This window comes from Gambusia affinis, linkage group LG17, assembly GCF_019740435.1.
Source record: "Gambusia affinis linkage group LG17, SWU_Gaff_1.0, whole genome shotgun sequence".
NCBI lineage: Eukaryota > Metazoa > Chordata > Actinopteri > Cyprinodontiformes > Poeciliidae > Gambusia > Gambusia affinis.
In genome coordinates, this window is record NC_057884.1 from 26,066,245 (window position 1) to 26,093,874 (window position 27,630).

Consider the following 27,630-nt stretch of genomic DNA (forward strand, 5'->3'; position numbering starts at 1 on the left):
ACTGGAGCTTCTGGTCCCAGTCTGACAGCCTTCCTGTTCTCCAGTCTCTCTCCAGGGTCCAAGTTCTGGTCCGTTTACCGGGTTCCTGTTGGAGGCCAGAGAGCCTGGGGGTCTGCCTGCTGTGGGCTCGTTTCTACTGGGTTCTGATCCGGCTCGGCTCCTCACTTGTTTCCAGAAACCCGTAAGTGCTCCACCCACCTGTACTGAAACACATGACTGAACCTGGAACCGGTCCAATGCAACCCTGATGGTACCAGAACCAGAGTGACCTGGGTCCAGAATTAGGATCCAGACAGATCCGTTCAGGTTTAGATTCTGTTCTGCCATAATCAGGGTACGGTTCTGGTTCTACGGGTCGGTTCTCAGAATAGACAATGGAACAGGAGGGACCTGCAACCCGACACCAGGTTGTTTCTGTTCACCTGACCTTCAGGTTGGACTCCTCCTGGTTCCCAAGACAAAAAAGGCTTGTTGCCTCTTGTTCTGAGTACTTGCGCAACAGGTTGGGGCGGGTCCAGCAGCTCTGGTGTTGATCATTTGGTGAAGAGACATTTTGAAACTATTGCGATGTAGCAATAGGCTGCCGGCTCTGCGTCTCCATCCCAACCTATCCCTCATCCTTCTGCTCAGTGTCATGGCGGCTGCATGCTGATACTGGTTTATACGTTGTGTACTGGGATCAGCCAATATACAACCAGTTTACTGGTATAACCACTAACACTGATTGTAAACTGGTTTATGCAACGTAAACCAATATAAATACTGTCACTGTGATTCTCTCTGAACCTTTCTGGTTTCTGGATTGAGTTATTCTGGACAGAATCATTTGGTTCACAAAGTTCTGGAGGTTTTTGACAATCTTGTTGAATCTCAGGTTCTGGACCCGTCTATGTTCTGGGATCCAGTACTTTGTTCGTTGGAGGAATCTGAATCAGAAGCCAACTTAGCAGCATAAGGTGGCCATGTTGCTTTACTCTCACCAGGGTTCAGAGGTCAGGCTACAAGGGAACTTCAGACTGGCATGGTGGGTGAAGAGCCTTGCTGGCATAGGGTGGGTGGGGGGTTCTCCATGACTCTGCAGCCCCCCGATGAAGTCCAGAGAGGGTCTCTGACCCTCTGAGCACGCAGAGGTCAGAGGTGAATCCGTCAGCAGGCGGACGGCCTTCAGGTCGTTGCATTAACGTTTAAGGAACCGTCAGTTCATTGTTTAATTTAAGGCATTAGCTACTCGCTGTGATCAGTTTGGCTCTGACTTGAACCAGAGAAATCCACTTCTTGACCTCCATCTGAACTTAGCACCTCATCCGGGTCACGGGTCTGAAACCCAACAATAGGAGTACAAGACAACTATTAACACGGTTAGCATTACTGAGAACTCTACTTTCATCTTGCTGGTTGATCTATGAAACAACAAAGATCAGAGGTCACTAGGGGTCACTTGATGTCCAGAAATCTCTAATGTGTGTTGTATGTATATATGTGTGTGTGTGTGTGTGTGTGTGTGTGTGTGTGTGTGTGTGTGTGTGTGTGTGTCCTCAGAACTCTGCTGTCTCCCACTCCTCTGCCTCTCCAAAGACCAACATCCAGGTGACGTGGCAGCCGGATCCAGACAGAACCGTTGGAGCGGTCCAGTTCCAGTGAGGATCAGCTGGGTCCTTCAAGGTTCTGCTGTGGTTCTGCAGCTCAGTCTGGACCTCAGCTGCTTCTCTCTTCTCATTCCTGCAGCGCCTCCTTTGTTCAGAACTACAGAACTTTCTGGGTCGGAGTGAAAAGTCCGGTTCTAAGTCTGAATGGGAGCAGGGCTGCGGATGCCGGTACCCAGCCTCCTGGGCCTACTGTGAGTAACTCTTGTTCAGCTGGAGTCCGGATTTAGTTCTGATTCCAACCACAGAACCTTCCCAGTCATACAGGTGGAACCGGGCCGTTTGGGTCTGAGAGACCAGAACACTTAGTCAGTTTGACTTTAAAACTAAAACCAGAACTTTCAGATCAGCTGCAGCTCAAGAAACATCAGAACCAGTTCTAGCCTTTGGTTCTGTATAAAACCCTTGACACTTTCTGTATTTTCTTATGTAATATTGGTTTAGAGATTATTCCAGGAAGTGATGTAAGCCCCAGTTTCCTGCTGCGTTGCCGCTCCTGAGGCAACCTGATATACTTCCGGGTCAGTTTGTTACATTTCCATCGTGGGACGTTCGTTCCTGGTGTGGTCTTAAGAGGTGATGCTCCCAGTGTTGAGTTGATGGTAGAAAGTCAGTTACCACCTTTAGCGTTGTGTTTATTCCAGATCCAGTTTGTTATGTGTGTAAACAGGCAGGTATGTGAGGTTGGGGGAACCCAGTGAACCTGCTCATCTGTTATTGCTTTCCATTGCATTATCACTGCAGATTGTTCGGATTAAAGGCATGTGCCACCAGCTGCTGCCATTTTGTAGGGATTTATCTGGCCACATGATGGCGCCAAAGTAATTTTTCTGCCTCTGCTCATGGTGTCTCACTGAGGTTACAACAAATGATGCAATATTTATGTAAATTGAGTTATTTGTTTATGTTGTGGACTTGAATATGCACATATGGATGATTGAGTTTCTCTTTTTAGATATCTTTGAGTTTGTATTAATTTAACCTCTTCTTCTTTTGATTTTGGCTTGTCCTGGACTGTTGACCCTAAGCACTTAAAATCTTTCACTTTCTTTATTTCTGTTTCCTTTAACCTCATGTCTCCACTCAGGTCTCTCTTGTTATGTATTCTGCCTTGCTAACCCTAGCCTTCATTCCTTTCCGGGGCAAACCTCCATCTCTCCAGAACAGGGGGGGCCAATCAGACAAAGACCAAGAACCACATTTTTTACCAAGTTACCACAAAAAGCCTCATCATATGCATGGGCACACATGAACATCAACCCATCCCTTCCTCATACTCATACTTTTGCTCAGCCAGATTTATTGTAAATTTCACACACTATTTTAACAGGCCAGACAATTTCAACAATGAACACTGTGCAAACAAACTGTTTAAGAAAATAAACAAACAATAATAGAACAATTTACAATACATTTTTCCTTTTATTATGTGCATTACATGTTATTTAATGGGACTTTCTTTCCCTGCCATTTTGAGCGCGAAAGATTTACTCAAATGATTTTAGTCTTACTGAAAAACTGCACACATGCGCATTTGATGAAAATACCGTATTGCACTCAAGTGAAGCGAAACTTGGATATTATAACGACCCTACCGTATGTGCTAAATGTTACTGGATGTTACGCTGTTTAGATATTAAAATTAGAGTGTATGATTTCCTATTGTCCGCGAATGCATCAGGATGGATGAGAGAGCGAGGGGCGGGGGAGAGAGAGTGAGGGGTGAGTGGAGGTTTGTGTGAGAGCAGATGGCGAACAACTGGAAAGAGTAAGGCTGTAAGAGAAACAAAGACTGTTTATTGTCTGTGTTGTTTTTGCTGGTTACGGCCAACAGGAATGGCTGCTGTTGTCAATAATTGACAGTTCATTTGACTACTTTTCGTCATTATTGCACGTCTGGCAGAATGCGACTATATGAATGTAAGAGCCGCATGGAACCGGTCAAGGTTCCATTCTTGACCGGTTGGCCATCCCTGCTCCAGAGTTTCCTCTCACCACAGATCAGTGTCATCTGCAAACATCACAGTCCATGGATATTCATGTCTAACCTCATCCTCCTGTCCATCACCACAGCAAATCTTTCTTGGTGAAGTCCCACTTCCACCTTGAACTCCTCTGTCCCTCCTACAGCACACCTCACCAGTCTTACAGCTATCATACATGTCCTTCACCAATCTAAAGTATTTCTCTGTTAGTCCAGACTTCCTCATGCAGAAATACATCTCCTCTTTAGGATTCCTGTCATATGCTTTCTCTAGATCTACAAAAACACATTGCATCTCCCTCTGATATTCTCTGGACTTTTCTATCAACATCCGCAATGCAATGATTGCATCTTTAGAACATTTTCTAATGCCATGAAATGCTACTGCTTCTCACAGATGTCCACTTCTGACCTCAGTCTGGCTTCAACAACTTTTTCCCTTAACTTCATTGAATGAGTTATTCATTGTGAGTTCTCCACAGGTTTGTCATCTGGGCCAACTGCCTTTTCAATCCCTTCCTTACTTGATCTTTACTAATCTTTGCTACTTCTTGATCCACAGTTTAACCTCTATTGCTGTAATATATTAGCATAATGACAAGTTAAATGTTATTACAGACTGCTGGTAAAACTGAGTGTCAAGGCAAAATTAACTGGGTCAAATCTACAGTTAAAGCGGAAGCATCATGTGCTCCTTCCTGTATTCTGATTGATACACCATATTGTCTGCTGCAAATAACTCAGAAAGTAACAGGGTCAGAACCAGTTCCTTCCTCTGGGTCAGAACCAGTTCCTTCCTCTGGGTCAGAACCAGTTCCCTCCACTGCCCAGGAATCTCTGATGATTCCTCTGTCTCCCTGCAGCCCATCTCCAATGATGGTTGCGGTTCCACCAAGCTGTGCTTCTCCCAGCCTCCAAACTGTAATCCCTCCATCAGCTCCAACTGCTTCTTCACGTCAGCCAAGCTTCTGACTCCGCCCGAATCCGGGGTCCGGTACGAGCTGTCCGGACCTGGTGAAGGTTACATAGCTTTTGGGTGGTCAGATGATCAGAAGATGGTGAGGAAAACCAAACCAGATGTTGGTTATGAGGTCCAAATGTTTCCTGCACCTTTTCAGTGCTGCAGTGTCTAAGAAGGTCCAAACAGAAGGTTCTGTTTCTGCTCTTGTCTCCCATCCTCAGGGTAATGATGACATCTACATCTGTGGCCTGAGCAGTGCTGGAAATGTTGATGTACAGCGGGCCTTCTCTGTTGGACGGAAAGCTCCAAATGTTCAACCTAAGGTACTTCATCCCCTCCAGGACATCCTTGTTGAGAAGCATTCAGAAGTTGGTTCCTGACCTCAGATGATGACCAGTGAATGTCTCTGGCAGGGAGACATCTCGGATATACAGACCTCCAACCAGAATGGGGTCCTGACCTGCACATTCACCTCCAAGAACAACATCTTCACTTCCAGCAGCACCAACTTCAGCTCCAACACACTCTTCTACATGCTGCTGGCCTATGGACCCAGCGCCAATGGTAGGAAGACCTTGACTCTGCAGGTCCTGGTCAGAATCACCTAAACTGAACAAAAATATAAATGCCCTGTGCCAAATATTATTGCCATGTGGAGCGAACAACTGTAAATGAGCATTTGTTCTTGCTGACATAAAAGGGTAAAGTAATATCTCTCTTGATCTGTGTATAATTTTTAATCCAACTTGCTGTCAGTGAGCCATTACTCAGTGAGTTGTCTTTTTACCCAGTGCATTGTGGGGCATATCCACTGGGTGATCAGACAAAGTGAGCAACAGCTGGACAATAAAAGGCCCCAAAATGTTACATTTTGTCTCAGGTCATAAAGCCTAAGATGTCTCAAGTTATGCTGGAGCTATGGGCATGTTGGATGCAGGGACGTCCACTAGAGCAGTAGCTGCATGGCTCAATGTCTATTATCGAACCATCGGCTGTTTAAGAGTTGGTTTCAGACAGACTGGCTCTACTGGAAATCAACCTCAACCTCGTCTGATTGCTCCAGCACAAGATGGCCGCATTGGGTCAGACCAGCTGATGAGACTATTGGTCTGAACAACAGACTGTCCCTAACCGCCTACAAGAAAAACTCAACTTCACATTTGTTATGATATCTATAAAGAAAGACAGAATGAGTACCAACTGGCTTTCTTAGCAGATGTCATCAACACAAACATTAACAAAGCTCCAGCTTTATCTGCAACAGTCGACAGAAGAACAAACCCTCCAGACTGAACCTCCTGAACTTCAATCTGATGCCAGAACCAACGCTGAACCCAAACTAAACAAATGCAGGAAAAATGACACAATTTCAGCCACTTAACTATAAAACCCTGGAAGAAATAATAAGTCAGTGAAGCTCCAGTTGCTGCTGTCTGGATGTTCTAGATCTATAACTCTAGAGCGTTTCTTTACGTCCTGCCTGTTGCTGCTGATCTGATTCAAACAGTAACTCTTTGCTCTCATCAGGCTTTGAAACCAGCAGTTATCAAACCACTGAGAAAATCCCTACTGCAGAATTACAAGCCGACCTCTGACCTTTGACCTCCCATTCATCAGTAAAGTTACTGAAAAAACTGTTTAAACAGTTAAACAGCTTCCTAACAATAACCAACTGCTTTGACTCCTTCCAGTCTGGTTTCCATGGTTACCACAGCACAGAAACTGGCCTAGTCAAAGTTTTCAATGATATCCATATAAATATGGACTGTGGGAGAACCACAGTGCTGGTTCTGGTTCTGTTGGACCTCAGTGTTGACCATGACATATTACTGAATGGACTGGAGAGTTGGGTCGGATTCTCCGGTCCAGAGATTAACTGGTTTGAATCTTACATAAAGAACAGGGATTTCTTTGTTTCAATTGGAAACTTCACATCAAAGAGGTCAAAGGTCACATGTGGGGTTCCCCAAGGTTCAATCCTAGGACCCCTCTTATTCAATATCTATATGCTCCCACTAGCTCAGGTTATAATAGGAAATAATATCAGCTACCATAACTATGCAGATGACACACAGCTCTACATTATGATGACCTTTGACCCCATCCAATTGTAGCCACCTTCATTTAACTCATCCGTTGTGTGAACTCTGCGATGTGTGTAAAAAGGAATCAGCAGATTGCAGCAGTAGAAGTTTATTCTGTTTAAAGCAAAAGTATTTTCAGTACAGCAGGTCTTGGGCTCTGGCTTCCACACACACATCTCCCCTACACACACCTCTCCCACACACACCTCCCCTACACACACCTCCCCTACACACACCTTCCCCAGTGCAGCTCAGCACAAACTCAGACTGGAATGTGTTGAAACCAACCAAAATTGTCTCAGTGGATCACAAATAATAAAGTAAAACCTCCATTCATTCAAAACAAGTAAAATAAAACACCAACAGAAATAATTTGCCCAATAGTTCCAATAGGTCTTGGGCTCTGGCCTCCACACACACCTTAAACAAACTTAGCAACAAGATCATAAAGTTTGCAGATGATACGACTGTTGTTGGTTTCATCTCAGACAGGAAGGTGGAGCTGGAGAACAGGATGAGGTGAAGCGGCTGTCAGAGTGGTGCAAAGTCAATAACCTGCTCCTCTACATCTCCAAAACAAAGGAGCTGGTGATCGACTTCAGGAAGAACAAAACGGACATCCAGCCTCTCACCATCAGTGGGGCCTGTGTGGAGAGGGTCCCAGTGTTCAGGTTTCTGGACATGGAGTTGGAGGACAAGCTAACCTGGAGCACCAACACCAAGGAGCTGCTGAAGAAGCACAGCAGAGACTGAACTTTCTGAGAATCCTCCAGAAGAACTGTAGTGGCACTCTGCGTCCCAAAAGTTCGTTGTACCACCTTTGCAGTTTGTCTAACAACCAATATTTGAATCACTCGACTGAAACCAAGTCTTCTTTTATGATGTTTACTTAAAGAACTCAAAAAAGTACACTTACAGAAAAAATGAAAGGCTCGGTACAGATCGGTCAAAAAATTGTGTTGCTTCCACCGTATCCAACTGCAATCTGAACTCAAACGTGCATACGAGCAATATTAATGTTACGTATTACGTAGTGGAAGCCAAAATTACTTTTCACAATAAAAGCATCTTTTTGTATTAACTAAGTTATACATTCTAGAAAATATATTCATCATGAATTTCTTCAAAGTAAATTAAGCATATTTATACATTTTTAATCTAAATTATTATTCTATATGAACTCCCCATTAACTGGCTCTTACATTACCCGGCCCCTAATTGGTTAGGTTGGAAAACGAAGCAATTATAAACTTAAAACACCAAGAGCCAAATCCTCAAATAAAAGAATGTCCACATATCAACTTGTCTTCTTCATTAGTCCTCTGGCGTAGCTTCCTGAAGCAGGCATAGCTTGTTCACAGGTCGCTCCAGCGTGCTGGTATTGGTCTTCAACTTCTCTCTTCTCACTGTTCCACTTGAGTCTGGCAGTGTTTCAACTACTCTTCCCGTGACCCAGGAGTTGCGGGGGGAGGAACTGTCCACCAAAAGCACTACATCGCCTGCCATGAAGTTTCTTCTAGGCTTCAGCCATTTCTGTCGCTCCTGAAGAAGTGGAAGATACTCGCGTGTCCAACGAGCCCAGAATAAGTCTGCGAGATATTGGACTTGCTTCCACCTTCTTCTGGTATAGACGTCATCTTTGCTGAAGACACCTGGAGGCAGGTTTGGTTGAGCCTTGAGAAGTAGCAAATGGTTCGGGGTTAAAGGCTCAATATCATTGGCATCGTCTGAAACACTTGTGAGTGGCCTACCATTGATTATACTCTTGACTTCACACATTACTGTATGTAGACCGTCGTCGTTGACTGACTGATCTTTCAGTAGGGAATTGAGGATTGTTCGTGCAGTGCGAATTTGCCTCTCCCAAACCCCACCTTGATGAGAAGCAGCTGGGCTTTTGAATATCCACTTTATCCCCTTTGGTTGTAGGACTCTCTCAATCCTTTCATTATCCAACTGTTGGATGGCTTCCCTTAGCTCTCGTTCAGCCGCCACAAAATTTGTGCCATTGTCTGACCTCATGGTGGTAACTTGACCTCTCCTACATACAAAACGGCGGATGGCGTTAATACAGGGGTCCGTGTCTAGGCTGTCAGTAATTTCAATGTGCACAGCTCGGAGAGTCAGACACGTGAACATTACCCCGTATCTCTTGACAGTACCCCGGCCCCGTTTAACCTCAAACGGGCCGAAGTAATCAACGCCAGTGTTCGTGAAAGGAGGTTGGTCTGGAAGGAGGCGATCTTCAGGTAAGCTTGCCATCTTTTGCTCACCAACCTTGCCAGTCATCCAACGGCACACCACGCATTGACCAATGATCTTCCTGATTGCGGAATTGGCTTGTGGAATCCAATATTTCTTTCTTATTTGTGCCAACACATAATTGCGTCCACAGTGGCCTGTTCTTTGATGTACGTCTCTCAAGATCAAAGTGGCAACTTTGCTATGTTTAGAAAGAATCACTGGGTGTTTGGCACTTTCTGGCATAGCAGACTTGTTAAGTCTTCCACCTACTCTTAAGGTGTCATCTTGAAGGATCGGGTCAAGTTTATACAGCACACTGTTGCGGCTGAGTTGGCTTCCATTTCTCAGGACCTTGATTTCTTCCTCAAAGTGTTGTCTTTGACTGAACTGTATTATTTCTGTTTCAGCAGTGTCCAGATCATCCAAGGTGAGTATTGTCTTTTTAGTTTGAAATTTCTTCATATGTTGTTCTAACTTTTTTCTTTGTTTTTCAGGGTCAAGTTTGGTTTGGCTGATTGTTCTTAATGCCTTTTTGCGTTCTTCTTTATGCTCCCTCAGAGCATCCTTTACCTTTACAATCCAAGCCACTGATCGTTTCAGTTTGTTCCAATCCGAGTGATAGGCAAGTAGCTGGTTCATTGGTGCCATACCTTCTTCAACTTTGACCATGTGAACAGCGACTGTATTCTTGACCTCCAGGTCATCTTCTAGGCTTTCCTTCTTTCGCACAGGCTGTTCTGGCCAATCCTTTTCATTCAGCAGGAAATCTGGTCCATTTATCCACATTCCTCCTTCGACCAAGCTTTTTGCCTTCAGGCCTCTGCTGGCTTGATCTGCAGGATTATAATTTGTTCCGACATACATCCATTGTGAGGGCTTGGTTGCTTCTCGGATCATTGAAACTCTGTTAGCAACAAACGTTTTGAAACGTGCCGTGTCACTGTCGATGTATCTAAGCACCGTAGTGCTGTCTGTCCAGAAGACAGATTGTTGCAGTAGTATTTGCAATTCTTCATGCAACATCTTGTCGACCTTCACTGCGACAACCGCCGCGGTCAACTCAAGCCTAGGGATTGTGACTTTTTTTCAGTGGGGACACTCTTGCTTTTCCCATAAGGAAAGCACAGTGTTTCTCACCATGTTCATTCTCCAGCAGTAGATAAGACACAGTGCCGTAGGCGTATTCTGAGGCATCTGAAAAATGATGCAACTGCGCTGAAGTAGTGCATCCGAAGTTGATGGGTTTCAAACATCTACTCACATGGAAGTTGGAGAGGTAGGTGACATCTTCAAGCCATCTGCTCCACTCTTCAGCATGCTTTCCATCAAGTTTTTCATCCCAGTCAAGATGTTCCTTACAGAGATCTTTCAACAAAAGTTTAGCAGGCAAAATAACTGGCGCCAGAAAGCCAAGAGGATCGTAGATGGAGTTGACGATTGACAAGATACCTCTTCTGGTCACTGGCTTGTTTTGCAGCTCTATTTTGTACAGGAAGGTATCCGATTCTGTGTCCCACTGCACACCAAGTGTTCTTTCCACTGGTAGAGTGTCGTGTCGTAAATCCAGGTCTCTGACTTCAGTGGCTCTGTGCTCTGCAGGGATTGATGTTATCACTTTTCTGCTGTTGCTCATCCATTTCATTAAGGTGAACCCTCCACTGCTACACAAAGTTTGAAGTTCCTTGACCAGTCTCACTGCATCGTTTTCTGTGGCTACACTTTTCAGGCAGTCGTCTGAACTGCGTCTGGAGATACAGTGTCCCTGTGATCCTCCGCAGTTCTTCTCAGTGCATATGAGGCCACACTTGGAGAAGAAGTGGCTCCAAAAAGATGCACTGCCATTCGGAATTCCTCCATTGGCTCGTCTAATCTGCCGTTGGGCCACCAAAGAAAGCGGAGTAAGTCTGCATCATGTTCTGGCACATTAACTTGGTAGAACATTGACTCAATGTCTGCAATTATTGCTACAGGCTCCTCCCGGAATCTGAGGAGGACACCAACCAACGTGTTGGTCAGATCGGGCCCCTGGAGCAACTCACTATTCAGACATCGATCCTGGTAGGAGGATGTGCAGTCAAATACCACCCGAAGCTTCTTCTTTTTCGGGTGATAGACTCAATGGTGCGGTATATAGAACACCCTGTTGTCCTCTCGGGTCAGTTGGTTTGTTGGAACCCGGACTGTATAGCCCTTGGTAATGATTGCTTCCATGAAGTTCTTGTAATCTTCAAAGAACTCAGGACTCTTCCTGAACTTCCTTTCCAAAGACGCAATGTGTTGCTCTGCCACACTACGATTGTTAGGCATCTGGAGCTTCTCATTACGGAGTGGCAATCCGACACAGTAATGCCCATTCTTAAAAACTGTTGTCTTTTCCACAGACCGCAAAAAAGCTTTGTCTTCTTGAGACAGCTCTTCCTTGTCCTCATAATTGCGTTCTGGGAAGTCAGTGTTGTACTGTTGGATCAACAGGTTCTCTATCTCCACCAATGAGATTTTGTTCACGAATGAGTGAGGTGTTTCATTCTCCACTTCATTTCTCCTTACAGGTCCACTCACAACCCAACCTATGGTCGTCTTGATGGCGTAAGGACCTCCATCCTGGCCGTTAATGATGCGCCAGGGCTTCATCGCTTTTGAACAGTTTGCTCCAATAAGTAGGCCTACATCAGCTTTTAACTCTGGCAAGTTCACTTCACTTAGGTAAGGCACTGTTGGATATCAGACTGCTTGGGAATGTTTCCGGCATGAACAGGTATGCTGCTGTGAGTAAACACCTTGGGCAACTCGACGTACATACTGTCCTCCAGCCCACACACTTTGAGCTCTGATAGAACCAGACTATCCATGAGCTTCTGGTTTTCTGGTGCATCTTGACCCATGGTGCTGAGACGTATTTTGGTTGGTTTCCCTTGCACATTCAATTTCTTTTGCAGGTCTTCCGTACAGAATGTTGCCGTGCTTCCCGGGTCTAGAAAGGCGTACGTTTCTACATACTGTTCACTATTTTTCGACTTTACTTTCACCGGTACTATCCACAGCACACAATCAGCTTCTCCAGCCCCTGTGAGGGCGCAAGACTCCTCTGTGATGGGAACCTCAGCAGCTAGCAACTCTTCACCAGTAACGCCATCATTCTTTCTTGGTGAGGCGGAACTGCCATCTTTTTCTTTGTGCAGAATATCAGGGTGCTAAAATCCACATTCTTTGCACTCCATTTTTCGTTTACAGGATTTACTGAGATGTCCAGGGATCAAGCAACCAAAACATAGACCCTTTGATTTCAGGAATTCCACTCGTTCTTGATGAGACTGGCCTTTGATCTTACTGCATGAAGCAAGAGCGTGTGACTGCTGACAGTACAGACAGGGTTTATCAAAGGCGTTCACCGCTTTTCCATTGTTAGCAGGCTTGACCTTGGCAGTTCTTTCTTGAGGCTCTTTGGATTCAGGAACAACATTGGTTGCAAAACTGCTTCCACAAAACTCCTTTTTCACGGCCTGCTTTCCTTTTTGGTTCATCTTAGCAGCTATGGGTGAGCAACTATCAGATATGTCACCAAAGAGAGGATCAATTGCTATTTTAGCTTGGCGGTCTATGAAGTTCACCAAATCAGTAAATCTGGCCCTGTGACCACGTTGTTCTTTGAGGTTGAAAGCTTCTGTTCGCCAACGTTCTTTCATTTTGTAGGGTAGTTTGGATATCAATGCGCGCAGATTGGTAGGATTATTCATCTCTTCCAAGAACTCAATATCTTCCATAGAGTTACGACATCCTATCAGGAACATTGCGTAAGCATTTAATGCTTTCCCATCCTCTGCTTTCACTTGTGGCCATTTGAGAGCTTTCTCCACGTATGCACTGGCGATCCGAAGCTCATCTCCATAATGCTTATGCAGAAGTCGCTTGGCTTCTTTGTAGCCCTTGCATGGTGACGTGAGCGCAACTACGAACGAGCTCTTGGGGCTCACCATCTGTGAACTGTTCCAAGAAGTATAGTTTATCTTGGTCATTGTCTGTTTTCTGCTCTATGGCATGTTCAAATGCTCTCATGAAAGACTTGAACTGCAGCGCATCACCTTTGAACACAGAAATGTCCTTTGTAGGTAGCTGCAAAAGTTGTTGTTGCTTTACTAACAATTCAGTTATTGCATTCTGCTTCTGCATGACTGACACAATGTCATTCCCTGTTTGTGTTCTAGAAGTTTGGTTTGAAACTGGCGGTGGTAGTTGTGGTATTTGTATGAGCTGCACTTGTCTTGGTGCTCGAACATTCATTGTAGTATGTTGCGGTAACGACATGCTAAATCTTTCCTTCTTTATGTTTCCACTTATTGATTTTTGCACTGACACGTGACTACCTCTGTCTTCTTCCAATGTTTCATACTCTTTAAGCACTTGTATTCTTGCTTGGCTTTCAGCTAATGCCGTCTCCAGTTCTAATTCTTCCTTTTCAGCTTTAATTCTAATTTCTTGGAATTCAAGCTCCTGTTTTTTCCTCAACGCTTCTTGTCGTTTCATTAGAGCGGCATGCTCTGCTTCCTGACGGGCACGTGTGGACGATACACGTGAGGTGTTGGAAATGTTACTTACATGAGAGTGTGCTTTAGCAACATTACTGGACCCTATCTGTGAAACACTGTCACCAGGCAAAACAGTATCTTCTTCATCTATCAGGTTTTCCCCCTCTGTGGAATCATGCACTCCTGTCAGCCATCTTTTAGTTTCTTTCATGAAGCCTGTTATCTGATCCATTTTAGGTTTGTACCAATTATTTTGGTCGTGGAGTTTGTCCTCTTCAGACAACAGATTGTAAACTTCCATATTGAGCCTATTAAACTCGTTTAGAGACTGTGCAAAATCACTCTCCATCTTAAGCTGAACACTTTCCACATTTTGAGCATCACACTTCAATGTCTCTATTTCTTTAATTTGGCTGGTTAGAGTGGCTAACGTTCGTCTTCGTAATCCCGTGAACCATTGTATTCTCTCTTCAGCGCCCTTCTCAGTTAGCTTGCGCTCTCTCTTCTGTTCCAGTTTATCCTCGCCACGCGTGTCAGCATTTCCATCAGCCATCTTATAATCACGGAGTTAACGTGCAGTAAGCAGGCACAAAGTTTAAAGCACGTACTTCAACGTTGCCTTTCTTCTCTAATTGAGTGCAAACAAACTGTTCATATTTCACAAAAGCTCCACATTGACCGAATCCGTTACTGACATACACACGTGTCTCGGACAATTAACTGCATCCAGTGGAATTTTACTGATGGGCTTTAGCTTCAGTTTTCGTCAGCGCTCCTTCATTCATCCGTATAACGTCTTTACAATATTCAAAGATAAAGAAGCCTTTTCGTTACCTTTTCTAGGAGAATCATTCAAAGGGTTACCAGTTTCAGTCTCTTTTTTTCTCTCAGCGAGGCGCGAGCTTCTTTTCTCTTCAGCTGCGTTGTCCAGGCAAGAAGAAACTAGGCTCCATTAGCAATTTTTTGACTTTGTGTAGTGGCACTCTGTGTCCCAAAAGTTCGTTGTACCACTTTTGCAGTTTGTCTAACAACCAATATTTGAATCACTCGACTGAAACCAAGTCTTCTTTTATGATGTTTACTTAAAGAACTCAAAAAAGTACACTTACAGAAAAAATGAAAGGCTCGGTACAGATCGGTCAAAAAATTGTGTTGCTTCCACCGTATCCAACTGCAATCTGAACTCAAATGTGCATATGGGCAATATTAATGTTACGTATTACGTAGTGGAAGCCAAAATTACTTTTCACAATAAAAGCATCTTTTTGTAATAACTAAGTTATACATTCTAGAAAATATATTCATCATGAATTTCTTCAAAGTAAATTAAGCATATTTATACATTTTTAATCTAAATTATTATTCTATATGAACTCCCCATTAACTGGCTCTTACAAGAACTGTCTCCCCTCAGACCTGCTGCAGGCCTTCTATCACTGCTCCATAGAGAGAACCATAGGCTGCCCCCTCCCCACCATGGGACAGATTTACACTTCCAGGCTCCACAAGAAAGTTCTGGACATTTTAAATGACTCTTCACACCCTGGCCATGGTCTCTTCCAGCTGCTGCCATCAGGCAAGAGATACAGAGCAATAAAAACCAGGACAAATCACCTAAAAACAGTTTCTACCTGATGACAATCATGGCACTAAATTCAAAGACAGAAGAACTTCTGCTCTTGACACTTAACTCTGTTAAAAATGTAAACTGTTCACTCTGATACCTCCAGGCTCTGCAACCATCTTCTGATGTCTATTTATTTCTTGTTTTGTGTTGTTTGTTTCTTCATCTTTTTATGTATGTATATTTATATTGTGTGTTGTGTATGTTTATATAACCTGAACTTTAACTCGAGTCAAGCAGGGTCGCAATCTGGTTGTAATCCGTTGATGACAATGACTAATAAATCTTATCTTAAAAGAAACACGTTGGCACCATAAACTCGATAAATGTCATTAACGTGGGAATTAAATACCCATTAGTTTGATCACTAAATATAAACAGTTTAACAACATATAACAAGTTTTGAGTTTAGCTAACATACGTTTTAGGACATTGTGAAAATTTTAATACACAAACAGCTCTGCATGCTAACCTCTACCCAGCGCTGCACAGCGCGAACTGAGGAAAACAGGATATGACGCAGAAACAGGAAACCAAATTAAAAGCTTCTTCGCCAAAATAAAATACAATTCAGAAACCAAGAAAAACAAATGTACATAGACAATGAGTATAGATTTGGGGTGAAACATAAATATTTTTGCACACTTGTTACATCCACCCTTCCTATATTTCACCAAAATCCAAGTCAGTCTAAATTTTACAACCCCAATACATGGAAACCTGTCAAAAAAAAAAAATATTCCCCTCCAGGAGGTCTTTTTGTGGGCTCTAGTGTCCCTTATATGACAGCAGGCTGACAGGAAAGGGGGAAGAAGAGGGGGAAAGACATGCGGCAAATGTCTGCCGGGTCCGGGAATCGAACCTGCGACGGCCGCGTCGAGGACTCAAGGCCTCCAAATGTGGGTTGCGCTATCCCCTCAACATCACAGCACGCCCAAAACCTGACAAATTTTATGAAAATTCAGCACAGGGTTGCCATAACCAAATACAACATTCAGCTTGAGAGCCACCTGCAAAAGGTTTCGAAGGAACATACCGTTGATCAGGCCTCTGCCCTACTCAGATCTAAATGATGCCATTTACACCATACAATTCTGTGCCAACTTTAAACCCATAGACACAATACTGGATGTATATTTGAGGAAAACAATATTCCATTACAATTACATTGCCGAAGTGTCCATATATAGGACTCAAAAACGAATTCTCTCAAAACCAAGTAAGAATGGACTGGGGTTTTTGGCTCACTGAGTTTGCCAAATCCCTAAAATCAAAAGCTCTTTGAACCATGGATTCAATGAGTCTGTTCACCCTTCTGCTGACTCTGCACACCCAAGTCCTAACGACTTGGTCAGTATTTTCTGGGGGATGACACATGTCCATGTTAGCTTCTGAATTTACAGGAAGAGCCTCTGTGTCCGGAGAATGAGCTTGACTCACTGTATGTAACTCTTCTTCTGCCACATGACTATCAGCATGTTCACCTGAGAGTTACAAGACTCTGGTTGGATAAGCCTGGTTTTGACACCTCTCAATCCAGAGAAACATTGCTGTCACAGTTTGTCGATTTACTCATCTCTCATGCATTATCTCTATCATCCAAACTTCTCTCTTTCAAAGCATCAAAAGAGTCTGACAGACCTTGTGCTTCCTCTTCCCCGACAACAGCGATCTCATCCTGGGCTGTTCCCATGGGTAGAAAGCTGATGTCCAGTATCAGATTTTTTATTACCTTGTTTGTCCTCCAACTTGTATGTGTTAGTTTGGAGATTCCTGTCAACAACTGTGTAAACTTTAGCACTCCACTTGTAGATAACTTTTTCTTCCCTCTTTCACCCTTGTTTGCTAGCAAGACTCTGGCTCCAATGTTCAAATGGGTACCTTTCACTGTTCTGTTGTACCCTTCTGCCTATTTATCTTGTTTTTCCACAGCATGTGCCTGAGCTATCCTAGCTGCTTCATACCGATGTGACATGAGTGTTTTGGCATAGCTCTTATAATCAGTAGTCACCGGATCACACACCTGTTTGAATATCACATCCACCGGGAGCCTCTGAACCCGACCAAACATGAGTTGGAATGGAGCAAATCCTGTAGTCTCATGAACTGTTGCATTATATGCAAAAGTCAATGTTTGTATTTGTTCAGGCCATTTCTTCTTTTTTCTAAGTGGCAATGAGCTGAGCATGCTGCCAAGTGTGCGGTTGAACCTCGGTGCCCCCGTTGCCCATGGGATGGTATGCAGTAGTGTGAGACTTTGATACTCCCACCAGTTGAAGCAATTCAGCAATGAGCTCACTTTCAAAATTTGTTCCCTGATCCGAATGGATCCATTCAGGAAATCCATACACACAAATTACTTGGTCCCGCAACTTATTAGCAACCTGCTTTTGCTGCTTGATTGGTGCATGGAAATGTGTGGGCTAGCTTTGTGAAATGGTCAGTCAGGATAAGCACGTCCACTGAGTTTTGCTTTTTATCCTCCGCACTCCAGAAGTCCAAATTCTTATGCTTTTTAGAGGGGCTCGAGCACAAGGTTCTGGTGTTTTGGCAAGAATGCACCTCTGGCAACACTTGACACTCCTTCACATCAGTATCCATCCTCGCCCAGAAAAATCTCTGTTTTGCCAGGTGAAGAGTCTGTGCCTGCCCCTGATGTCCAGCCAGGTCATGAATACCTTGCAAGGCTCTGTCCTTGAGGCTATCAGGAAGAACAAACTGATGTTTTTTCTATTTGCTGAGGGGATCTCGAGTAACTCTATAGAGGATCCCATTTTTAATCTTGAGCCTTTCCCACCGTTTAATGAACACCATAGCTCCTATGCTGAGTCCTGCTCTTTCATGTCTGTGTGGACGCCTCTCTCGGTTAATGAATGGCAAGATTTTGGAAACATCAGGGTCAAATCTTGGATAGATTGAATTAGTGCCACTGCACGGGTTTCAGTAACCAAATCCCACTGGTCATGTATCTCCAGAAGAGCCTTGCTTGTGTCACACTGGTAAGGTTGTGAAATACAATGAAGTTCTGGACCATCACAAGATGGTTTATTCACTTTTTGGCTCTGAACCTTTAGGTGAAAAGCATCTTGGACCCCATCTTGGCTAATGTTATCAGCTTCAATAAGATGAGAATACCCCTCAGTGATGATCCTATGACTGACAGTTGTTGCAAATGGATCCCTACTGAGTGCATCAGCCACTGTTCTTGGATCCAGGTGTGTGTTTCAGATCAAAAGAGAAGTGTGCCAGCTTTGCAACCCAATGCTGCTCACATGCATCAAGTTTTGGCTTTGTCATGATACAGGTGAGCGGATTGTTATCAGTACACAATGTAAATATTTGACCTCTTAACCAATGACTGAACTTCTCACATATACTCCATTTCAAAAAGCCAAGAATTCAAGCCTGTGTGCCGGGTATTTCTTTTGAGTTACTCAGCATCTTGCTGGCAAATGCAATAGGGGGAGCCTTCTCTTCTCCAGCTGCTACTTGAGACAAGACAGCTCCAAGTCCATCCAGTGAAGCATCAATAGACAAAATATGAGATTGAGAAATCTGGGTGTGCAAGAACAACACAATTCAACAACTTTTCTTTAAGACTCAAAAAGGCTGTTTCACATTCCTCTGTCCAGTCAGATGGTTTCAGTTTTCTGTAAGAACCCGCATTTGTTGTTTTGGTTTTTCCCTTCCTCTTCTGTCCAGCAGTTTGAGCAAACAGTGGCTTGGCCACAAATGAGCAGCTCGGAATGAAATTTTGGTAATAAAATACCATACCGAGGAAGGACTTTATCCTCTTGACTGAAGGCGTGCATCCATCATCCTCCATCAAGTTAACCTTTATCATCTTTGTAATGACTTCAACCTTTCCAGGCTCGACAGACACTCCATGGCCATCTATGATGTGCCCCAGAAATTTCACTGATGATCTCATAAACTGACATTTCTTGGGGCTCAACTTGAGATTGTGCAGGCGAAGGCGTTGGAACACAACCTCCAGCCTCTCCAGAGACTCTTTTTCACTCAAAGCAAAGACAAGGAGATCATCCAGGTAGCACAACAAACTGCTAAAGTTCAGATCCCTGAGCATCATCCTCATAAAAGAGGCAGGGCTGTTACACAGGCCTTTGGGCATTCTATTATATTCGTACAACCCCATTGGAGTTGTGAATGCTGTGTATATCTTGTCCCCCTCCGCCATAGGAATGTTGTAAAATCCTGATGTCATATCCATAGTGTGGAAATAAGTGTTGCTTCCAAGAGCAGCTAAGCAGTCGGACTGGTGTGGAAGTGGGTGTGCGTCTTTGAATGTCCTTGCATTTAACCACCTGAAGTCTGCCTATCCTCAGACTGCCATTCTTCTTCCAGACTAGCACAAGAGGAGAGGCGTATTCACTCACTGATTTCTTTATCTCCTGTTCTTCCATGACAGGTAAAACTTGGTGCAGTTTGTGATAATGAACTGGTGGGATTTGGCAGTATAGAAGGTGAAATGGTCTATCGTCAACAAGCCGGATGCGATGTCACAAAGTCTTCTGCCTTGCCACCATCTAGAGCAGGGGTGGCGAACAAGTTAGACACAAAGAGCCGAAATCTTTAACTATGAAAGTCCAAGAGCCACACCACGCGCTGACCTGCCAAGACAGACACACACACACGCGCACACAAACACACATAATTAAAACCATATATTTTTCTAATAACACACTCCTCTTCTTACAACATAACCCTCAAGTGTCCACCCTCAACACACACATCAAATGCAGCTTAGCCAGAGGTAATACAGCAACTACCCTGGAGGTCAGACACCCCCCTCTCCACACACACACACACAGGCACTGCTCTCTCTATCCCTCGCTCTGACACACGCAACTAATGAACACACTTCAGATACATAGATAGGGCCTGTATAATGTAAATTGATCAATATTGAAATATTCACACAGGCATGTTTAGTCAGATGGTATTTTTTTCAAACTACATCCCAGAGTTTCTTACCTTGCTGGAGGTGATGGGGTGATAATCTCAGTGGGATTTCTGGCATCTCTTGTTTCTAGTAATCCTCTGCAAATCAGGTTGGTATTCAGTTGTAGCCACTCGGAGCAGTTCCTTTACGTGAGTGTCAGTCAGAACGGACCGATACTTGGACTTCACGTGTTTCAAAGTAGAAAACAGGGATTCGCAGACATATGTTGAGGAGAACATCGACAGCAGTTTGAGGGCGGCTCTTTTTACACACGGGTATTTTTCAGTTGGCACAACTCTCCAAAACGCAACAGGGCCTTCTTTCAAAAGAGATTTCAGTCTGTCATCCTCGCGTAGCTCAATCATCTCCAGTTCACTCGCTGCCTCATCAGTGACAAGCGGGGATTTGAGGCAGTCTGCCTCTGCATTAAAAGGGTCGATGAGAAGAGCGATCTGTGGTCTTTTCTGCTGCAGGTCCTCAAAACGCGAAGTAATGCTCCCGTGCAGTTGCGCAAGCATTTTCACGTACTGACCCATATTCATTTTAATGCCAGCCTTCTGCTGGGCGCTGCGCAATGAAGGAAAATGGGACAGATTGCCATTTTGAATGTGCACTTTGAACAGCTTCACCTTGTTAACAAAGGAGAATACACTTTGTGTCAGATCAGGAAGAGTTTTTCATTTCCCCTGCAGGTCCAGGTTTAGTTTGTCCAAGTGTGAAAGCATGTCCACTAAGAAAGCCAAATCCATAAGCCATTTGGGGTCTGAGAGCTGAGGGTAACTTTTGTTCTTTCCTGCCATAAACAATTTTACTGGTTCCAAAAGCTCCAAAAAGCGTGAAACCACTTTACCTCTTGAGAGCCATCTTACAGCGCAGTGCAGTGGCAAGTCACCTGGCAAGTCTCCGTCTAGGTCAGCAATGAGATTTTTGAACTGTCGGTGAGTAAGGGCATGCGTGCGGATGTAGTTCACAATCTCCATCATAGGTTTCATGACGTGGTCTAAATTCAGTGTTTTAGACACGAGTTGCTCCCGGTGGATGATGCAGTGAAAATTCCAAAAATCGGGGAAGAGGTCATCACCCTTACAAAGGCCCACAAGGCCGTTCACAGAACCAATCATCGATGGCGCTCCATCCGTGGCTATTGCGGTGAGTTTTTCTAAAGACATATTCGCTGTTTTGAATACTTCCATCATTGCTTCTTTTACGTCAGTGCCGCGAGTTCTGTCTTTTAATGGGACAATATCGAGAAGCTCTTCTTTCACCACGCAGTCCTCAGAAATCATTCGTACAAATATTGCCAACTGTGGCTTGTCCTGTATGTCGCATGACTCGTCTAATGCTACACTAAAATAAGCACATGCGTTCAGGTCTGCATGTAGATCAGATTCAAGCGCATTATTTATGTCTGATATTCTGGTTTCAACTGTGTGTCGTGACATCTGGAGATCAGTGATGGAATCTTTGAGTTGTTTGTTATCTGGAGCCAAAATGTCAATTAAATCTACAAAACACTGTTTTAAAAACTCGCCTTCGTTGTATGTTTTTTTAGCACGGGCAATATTCCATGCCACTTTATAGGATGCAAGTGTCACAGCTTCTCCATGCTTGGTCAATTGCTGAAACATTTGAGACTGTCTTTTTACCTGGCTTTTCAATGTGCTCAATTTTTGCTTCCGTAGTTCAGTACCTTTGGGGAAATCCTTGTCAATATTAGCATGGAGTGTGCTAAAATGACGCTGAAGGTTTGAAGCCTTGTAATGTGATATCGTGGTATCGCATAATAAACAGAGCGATTTGCCATTCCGTTCAATAAAAAAGTAAGCATCTTCCCATTCTTCCAGAAATGTCCTGTGTTCATCGTCATATTTTCGTTTAGCTTTGCATTTTGCCATTTTTACAAAGAAGGTAAGTCTGCGGTCTGCATGCATATAAAATGTTTACCTAATTTCCCGGCATGAGACGTAATCCGCGCATATGATTGGCGGTCACTTACGTCTCTTACGTTTTACGTCTCATAGAAAACACCCAATCTGTCAAATTAATTTATTAATTTTAAAATATTATTATTTGTTTTTAATAACCCCTGATGGATTTAAGTGTGTTTAAGATATAAAAAAAAGAAGAAAAGAAACATGAAACTAGGAAAGAGCCACAGTATATAGAAAATATGGTAACAGGCAAAGAGCCGCATTCTTATTGGTCGAGAGCCGCATGCGGCTCGAGAGCCGCGTTTTCGCCACCCCTGATCTAGAGCATGCTTAGAGAAAACATCATTATATTTCTCAAGCAGCTTGACCAACTTTGTTTTCCCTGCATCATCAGTGTGGTATAAGTGAATTTTGAGGTCACTGAGCCCAACGTGTTGCAATCGTAGCTTCAGATTTTCGGACCTTTCTTTGACATGTCCGTTCTCTGGAGCAGCAGTTTCAAGCTGGCTTGAAAAACCTCAAAATCTTCAACCGCCAGGCAAGGGAACATATCTGCCAAATTGCTGTTTCTTTTCAGCATGATGGGCTTGTCTGACAGGTTAGCAACCTTTAAAGAGACCCACCTGTCTCCCCATAAAGGAGTGATAATGCGAGCAACTATGATGTTACGTGGCATCGACTTAGAGGAGGTTGGTTCAGTGGTTACTCCCTGGAGACACGGGGATGTTATGTTGCAGCTTACCCCACATCAGATGTTCAGTCTTTGCCAGTAGGTTGTAATTTGACTGTGTCAATCTTCTCTGGGAGTTCTTCACCTTTCCACCAAGAAGTGCTTGCCATCATGTCGAGAAACTGCTCACATACTTGAAGAATGTATGTGACTGGACTGGACACTAGATGGCAATAATTGGTTATTTTTAGCAGATGCATGAGAAATTTAAAGACATTTCTGCCAATGATTAAATCGTCGCTTTGGCCTGGCACTACTAACACAGGGACAATACACGTCTTGCCATACAGTTTCAATTCCACCTCATACATGCAGCGGGATTTGCTGAGTGTTCCTCCACAACCAACGAGAACAATTTCTTCCGAGAGAGGGAAATTAGTTCCGAAAGTGAGTTCTGATTCAGCATCATTAGTTCCACCTTCTCACTCTGTGTGCAAGCCATGGAACCAGAGTCAAGCTGATGACATCCTCTGTAGCTGAAACGTGTTTTTTTTTCCTGCCATGGGGTATTTTGTGTAGGCTGACAGGAAAGGGGAAAGGAGAGGGGGGAAGACATGCGGCAAACAAATGGAACCCGCGACCGCTGCGTCGAGAACTGAAGGCCTCCAAATGTGGGTCGCGCTGTTCCCTACGCCACTACAGCACGCCCCTCCTGTAGCTGAAACTTGTTATTTAGAGTCACAGGTGTATAAAACAGTTCAAATGGCTCACCTCGTTGTGTGCTTTGAGCTATCACCCTAGCACCAACTGGTGCTACTGCACATGCATTTTCAAATTGCTGTTCAATGTCATTATTATTGAGGGTTTTTTATTTTGAGCCCACACCAGCTCTCATCCCATGGAGACCAGCTAGTTTAAATGCTGGGGGTCTTGTGACGAGTCACCAATTTAATGATGGCACTTGACTTAATGTAATGTTTTGATTGTTGATTTTGTTTTGGTGTTTTTATGATGTAAAGCATTTTGAATTGCCTTGCTGCTGCAATCAGTAAAATTTGATTGATTGATTGATTGATTGATTGATTGATTGATTGATTGATTGATTGAGAAGCCAACTGGGTGAAAATCAAATTTCTCAACCTGACCCCTATCATCAATCGCTTCAAATGGCCAAATCACCATGTTATCAATGCCGACATGAAGATCAGTAATTACTGAAAATATAGTTTGAATTTATACTTTATTACATAAACTCAAACAATTGTGTAACCCAAATGTGCATTTGTGTTACCCAATTGTGTATCCTAAATGTTCATAAAACTCTTATATTTGACACGGGGCTTTATATTTTTGTTCAGTGTATTAACAACTCCTCAGGGAACTGTCCTCACTGGAGGCTCTTCTGTGTCCAACAGGGATCATCATGGAGCACCAGAAAGCTTACAGCAGCAGCCAACAGGTGGCGCTGACATCTCCTGCTGTGATCCAAAGTGATGGAAAGGAACCGATGATCAGAGCCCACGGTGAGTCCTCGGGTCCTCCCATCCGTCCTCCGGTCCGTCTTACGGTCCCTTGAGTCAGGACTCATCCTTGTTTTTCATCAGTTTGACGCTCTGAGCTCATGAAGGCATCACTGTGTTTCTCAGGTATCTAAGAACATCAATTAGAAGTCATTTATTGATAGTGCAATAAATATTCTGTCAGGTTCCATGTTTTTCTGTGTATTTATTTCTAGTTTCCTGTGTGTCTGAGTCTCTGTGTTGTCCTGTCTTCCTTTGATTAGTTCCCAGGTGTGTCTCGTTCCCTGATTACCCTCTGTGTATTTAGTGTCACCTGTGTCTCTGTGTCCTTGTCGGGTCCTACGTCTGAGTTACGTCTTCCTACGTCAAGTCGCTGTTGTTCTGTGTGCCCAGTCCGTCTTTGGGTCTCTCGTGTAACCGGTTGCTACCGGCGTTGAGCCCTGGTTTTCGCTTGGCCGTGCTGCCCGGTGTCTTGGACTTTGTTAGGACTGAGTTGCTTTGCTGGACATTTTGATTATTAAATATATAATTTTTCCTCACATCCTGGGTCTCCCGCCTGCTGCCTCACCACCTCTACACCAATTCATGACATATTCTTAACCAAACTTGATAACATTTACCTGTAGCGTACAAAGTTCTTTACTCGATGTACAAATTGTTGATATTGTGACTCTATAAAAGCTTTATTGTTTTAAAATTTCCACCTTGGTAGACTAAATAGTTTCATCTAATTTTCTCCTACCAACAAAAATAACTACAAACTAAATGTGTTAGCTACTATTGTGATTTTTTTTTAAAAATCACAGGGACGGACCAAAAACATGTGAGCACACGTGCAGAAAATCAGCCGACACAAATAATCAGACTTTACTTATTTTATTCTTTTTAGCGCTAAAAAGAAAGAGACTCTTATCCTCACAGGCTAATTTATTGTGACTTGAATTCACCGGGATTAAACAGCATCTGATCAAAAACGGACGATCCATTCTTTATATCTAAGACACGCCTTACTGGTCGTCTGATGAACTACGTCAGCTAATAACTTGATATCATATCGTCAGCTTAAGTTTCACTTCTACAGAAAGCTTCTTGTTTGAGTGAAACATGCAAGGTCAAGTTTTATTCCTCCAAAAAGCCCTTTGTGTATAAATGAAACATGCTATGTGTGAAAAACAGCTGTGTGTGCATGAATATATGTGCAACCCAGGATAAGCGTCCCAACACTACCGAGCAAAAGTTTGAATGAAAGGTTTGGTTTTTCTGTTGATATAATTACCAAGTGGAGGTGCTATTGATAATGAATTGCAGTTTGTGGCTTAGGAGCAGATATGAAAATGCTTGAAGAGTATTGGTTTAGAGGAGACAATAGATTTTTAGCCATTAGCCATCGGACGGCCAATTGGGAGCCGTTAGCTTCAGGCAGCTAACCAGTCGTCTGTCCTCCAGGTTGCCTGATGCTGCTCGCCTGGATGACCTTGGGTCCACTGGGAATGATGGTGGCTCGGTACCTGAGGAGATCCAGCAAGGTCAAGATGTTTGGCAAAGATCTGTGGTTTGTGGTGAGTTTCCGTCTGCGGCCCGGTTCTGACCCGCGAATGCCCTGAAGTACCTGGCACCATGCCGTCTCCATAACAACATGGATGTTCCCGCAGGTCCATGTCTCCATGATGAGCTTCACCGTGGCAACCACCATCATCGCTTTCATCCTCGCCTTCTCATACCTTGGCGGCTGGGAATACGTAAGTGGAGTGTTGCCGCCTGCTGGTTTTGATCCGTTAGGCCAGAACTGATGTTCTGACTATCGGTGCTACCTCGTCAGATTTTCCTACCGTAGCTCAGATAGATAACTAAGTCTATCTGTCCGTGCTACCCGTCCAAAGCTGCTACCGTCATGTTTACAAAACAAAACTATAACTGGTTGTTAATGTTAAATATATTAGATAAGATTATCTGAGTGACTGAAGTGAAGCTTAGCAGTTATAGTTAGCTTAGCATCGGAACAATTTCTATCCATGATGAAACTACAACAAGATCACTTCCTGTATCTGAACATCCTACCAGTTTAAAATGAAAAGCTGTAGATGTTGCACTAATCCTTTACTAGAATATCCTACCTGTTAAAATATTTTAAATCCAGAGGTTTGTAAGAATAAAACAGTATCAGACAGAGGGAACATGTTTTTATTGGAATTAAATTAAAAACTAATACAGATCATCACAACTCTTTTTGTGCATTAATCTGCTGTATGACCGACTTTATTAAATGAGCCACAATGTGTCACCAAACTGCACAGGTCACTGAAATGATAGGATATGATTCATATACACTAATATTACACAGTTATTACAGCTTCAATCCAACATAATATCGCTAACAGCTATTTAGCAAAGTTTCATAATAAAAAGTGTAATTAAACTAAAATATTTTAAAATATAGGGACAAAAACCCCACAAAACTTATTTTATCCTGATTAACGGCCAAATAATAACTTGTTTACAGTAACAACTTTGCAGACGGAAAACTAAAGACATTTATAAATACATTTACAAGCTCCTGTCATGTAACCATAAAACCTGAAGTAATACAGCAGCTTAATGAAAGTAGGAATAAAATAAATTAAATAAAGGTTACCGTAATCTGTGATGAATTAAAACACAGTAAACAAAACTTCCACAGGGAGGACGTATTTATAAGAAATCTGCTGAGTCAGCAGATTGTGACGCAGCATCAATGAGCCACGAGGTTGGCACAGACTATCAGAACCTGTCAGATCAACATACTGAGTAGCAGCGACTGACAGCTGGCGGCAAGATGAAGTTGGTTTGTGATTCAGAAAATGCTTAAAGGGCGATTCCAACTCATTTCTCACTGCCTTCTGCTTCTTTAATCTACTCTAGTTAAAAAACTACAACAGCTTGACTCACACATGGACTGGATTATTATTTTTATTTTTTCTCCCCTCCAGGGGGTCTTTTTGTGGCTCTAGTGTCCCTTATATGACAGCAGGCTGACAGGAAAGGGGGGAAGTCATGCGGCCAATGTCAGTCGGATCCGGGAATTGAACCCGCGACGGCCGTGTCGAGGACTGAAGGCCTCCGAGTGTGGGTTGCGCTGTCCCCTACACCACCACAGCACGCCCCCGACTGGATTATTTTAACCTGGACTGGATTATTCTATTTTACTGGCAAAATAATTTGAGCTGAATGAAAAGAAAAGTCAAACTAGGCTAACAGGAAGCAGAGCCTCGGAGAGATGAGGCGGCTCTAGATATTCTTGTAGAAACGCCACACGATCGAGTCGTCTAAGAAAACAGAGACGCTGATGAACCTTTGGACAGACACTCGTCACTCGTGTGCTCCAGCTCAGATCACTGTCTTTGTACAAAACTAAATATTTAAAGATGTTTGAAGGAGCAGCCATGATGGCTATGGGACTCTGGTCACTGATTGACTTAAGATCCAGAAAGAGTTAAAAAGTTTTCC

At 43.4% G+C, this 27,630-nt stretch overlaps 1 protein-coding gene across 2 annotated transcripts in view; it reads left to right on the plus strand.

Annotated features, from left to right (window-relative positions):
• Positions 1 to 27,630, plus strand: part of LOC122819418 (putative ferric-chelate reductase 1) — a 60,503-nt gene that overhangs the window by 29,051 nt on the left and 3,822 nt on the right. Inside the window, exons 2-10 of one of the 2 annotated variants that reach the window (XM_044096143.1) lie at positions 45 to 181; positions 1,540 to 1,637; positions 1,726 to 1,837; positions 4,491 to 4,685; positions 4,810 to 4,911; positions 5,002 to 5,152; positions 24,043 to 24,150; positions 25,594 to 25,706; positions 25,800 to 25,886. In XM_044096143.1, the coding sequence (XP_043952078.1) occupies positions 45 to 181; positions 1,540 to 1,637; positions 1,726 to 1,837; positions 4,491 to 4,685; positions 4,810 to 4,911; positions 5,002 to 5,152; positions 24,043 to 24,150; positions 25,594 to 25,706; positions 25,800 to 25,886 (1,103 nt within the window). The remainder of the gene's footprint in view (positions 1 to 44; positions 182 to 1,539; positions 1,638 to 1,725; positions 1,838 to 4,490; positions 4,686 to 4,809; positions 4,912 to 5,001; positions 5,153 to 24,042; positions 24,151 to 25,593; positions 25,707 to 25,799; positions 25,887 to 27,630) is intronic. The other variant, XM_044096142.1, reaches the window with a different exon arrangement.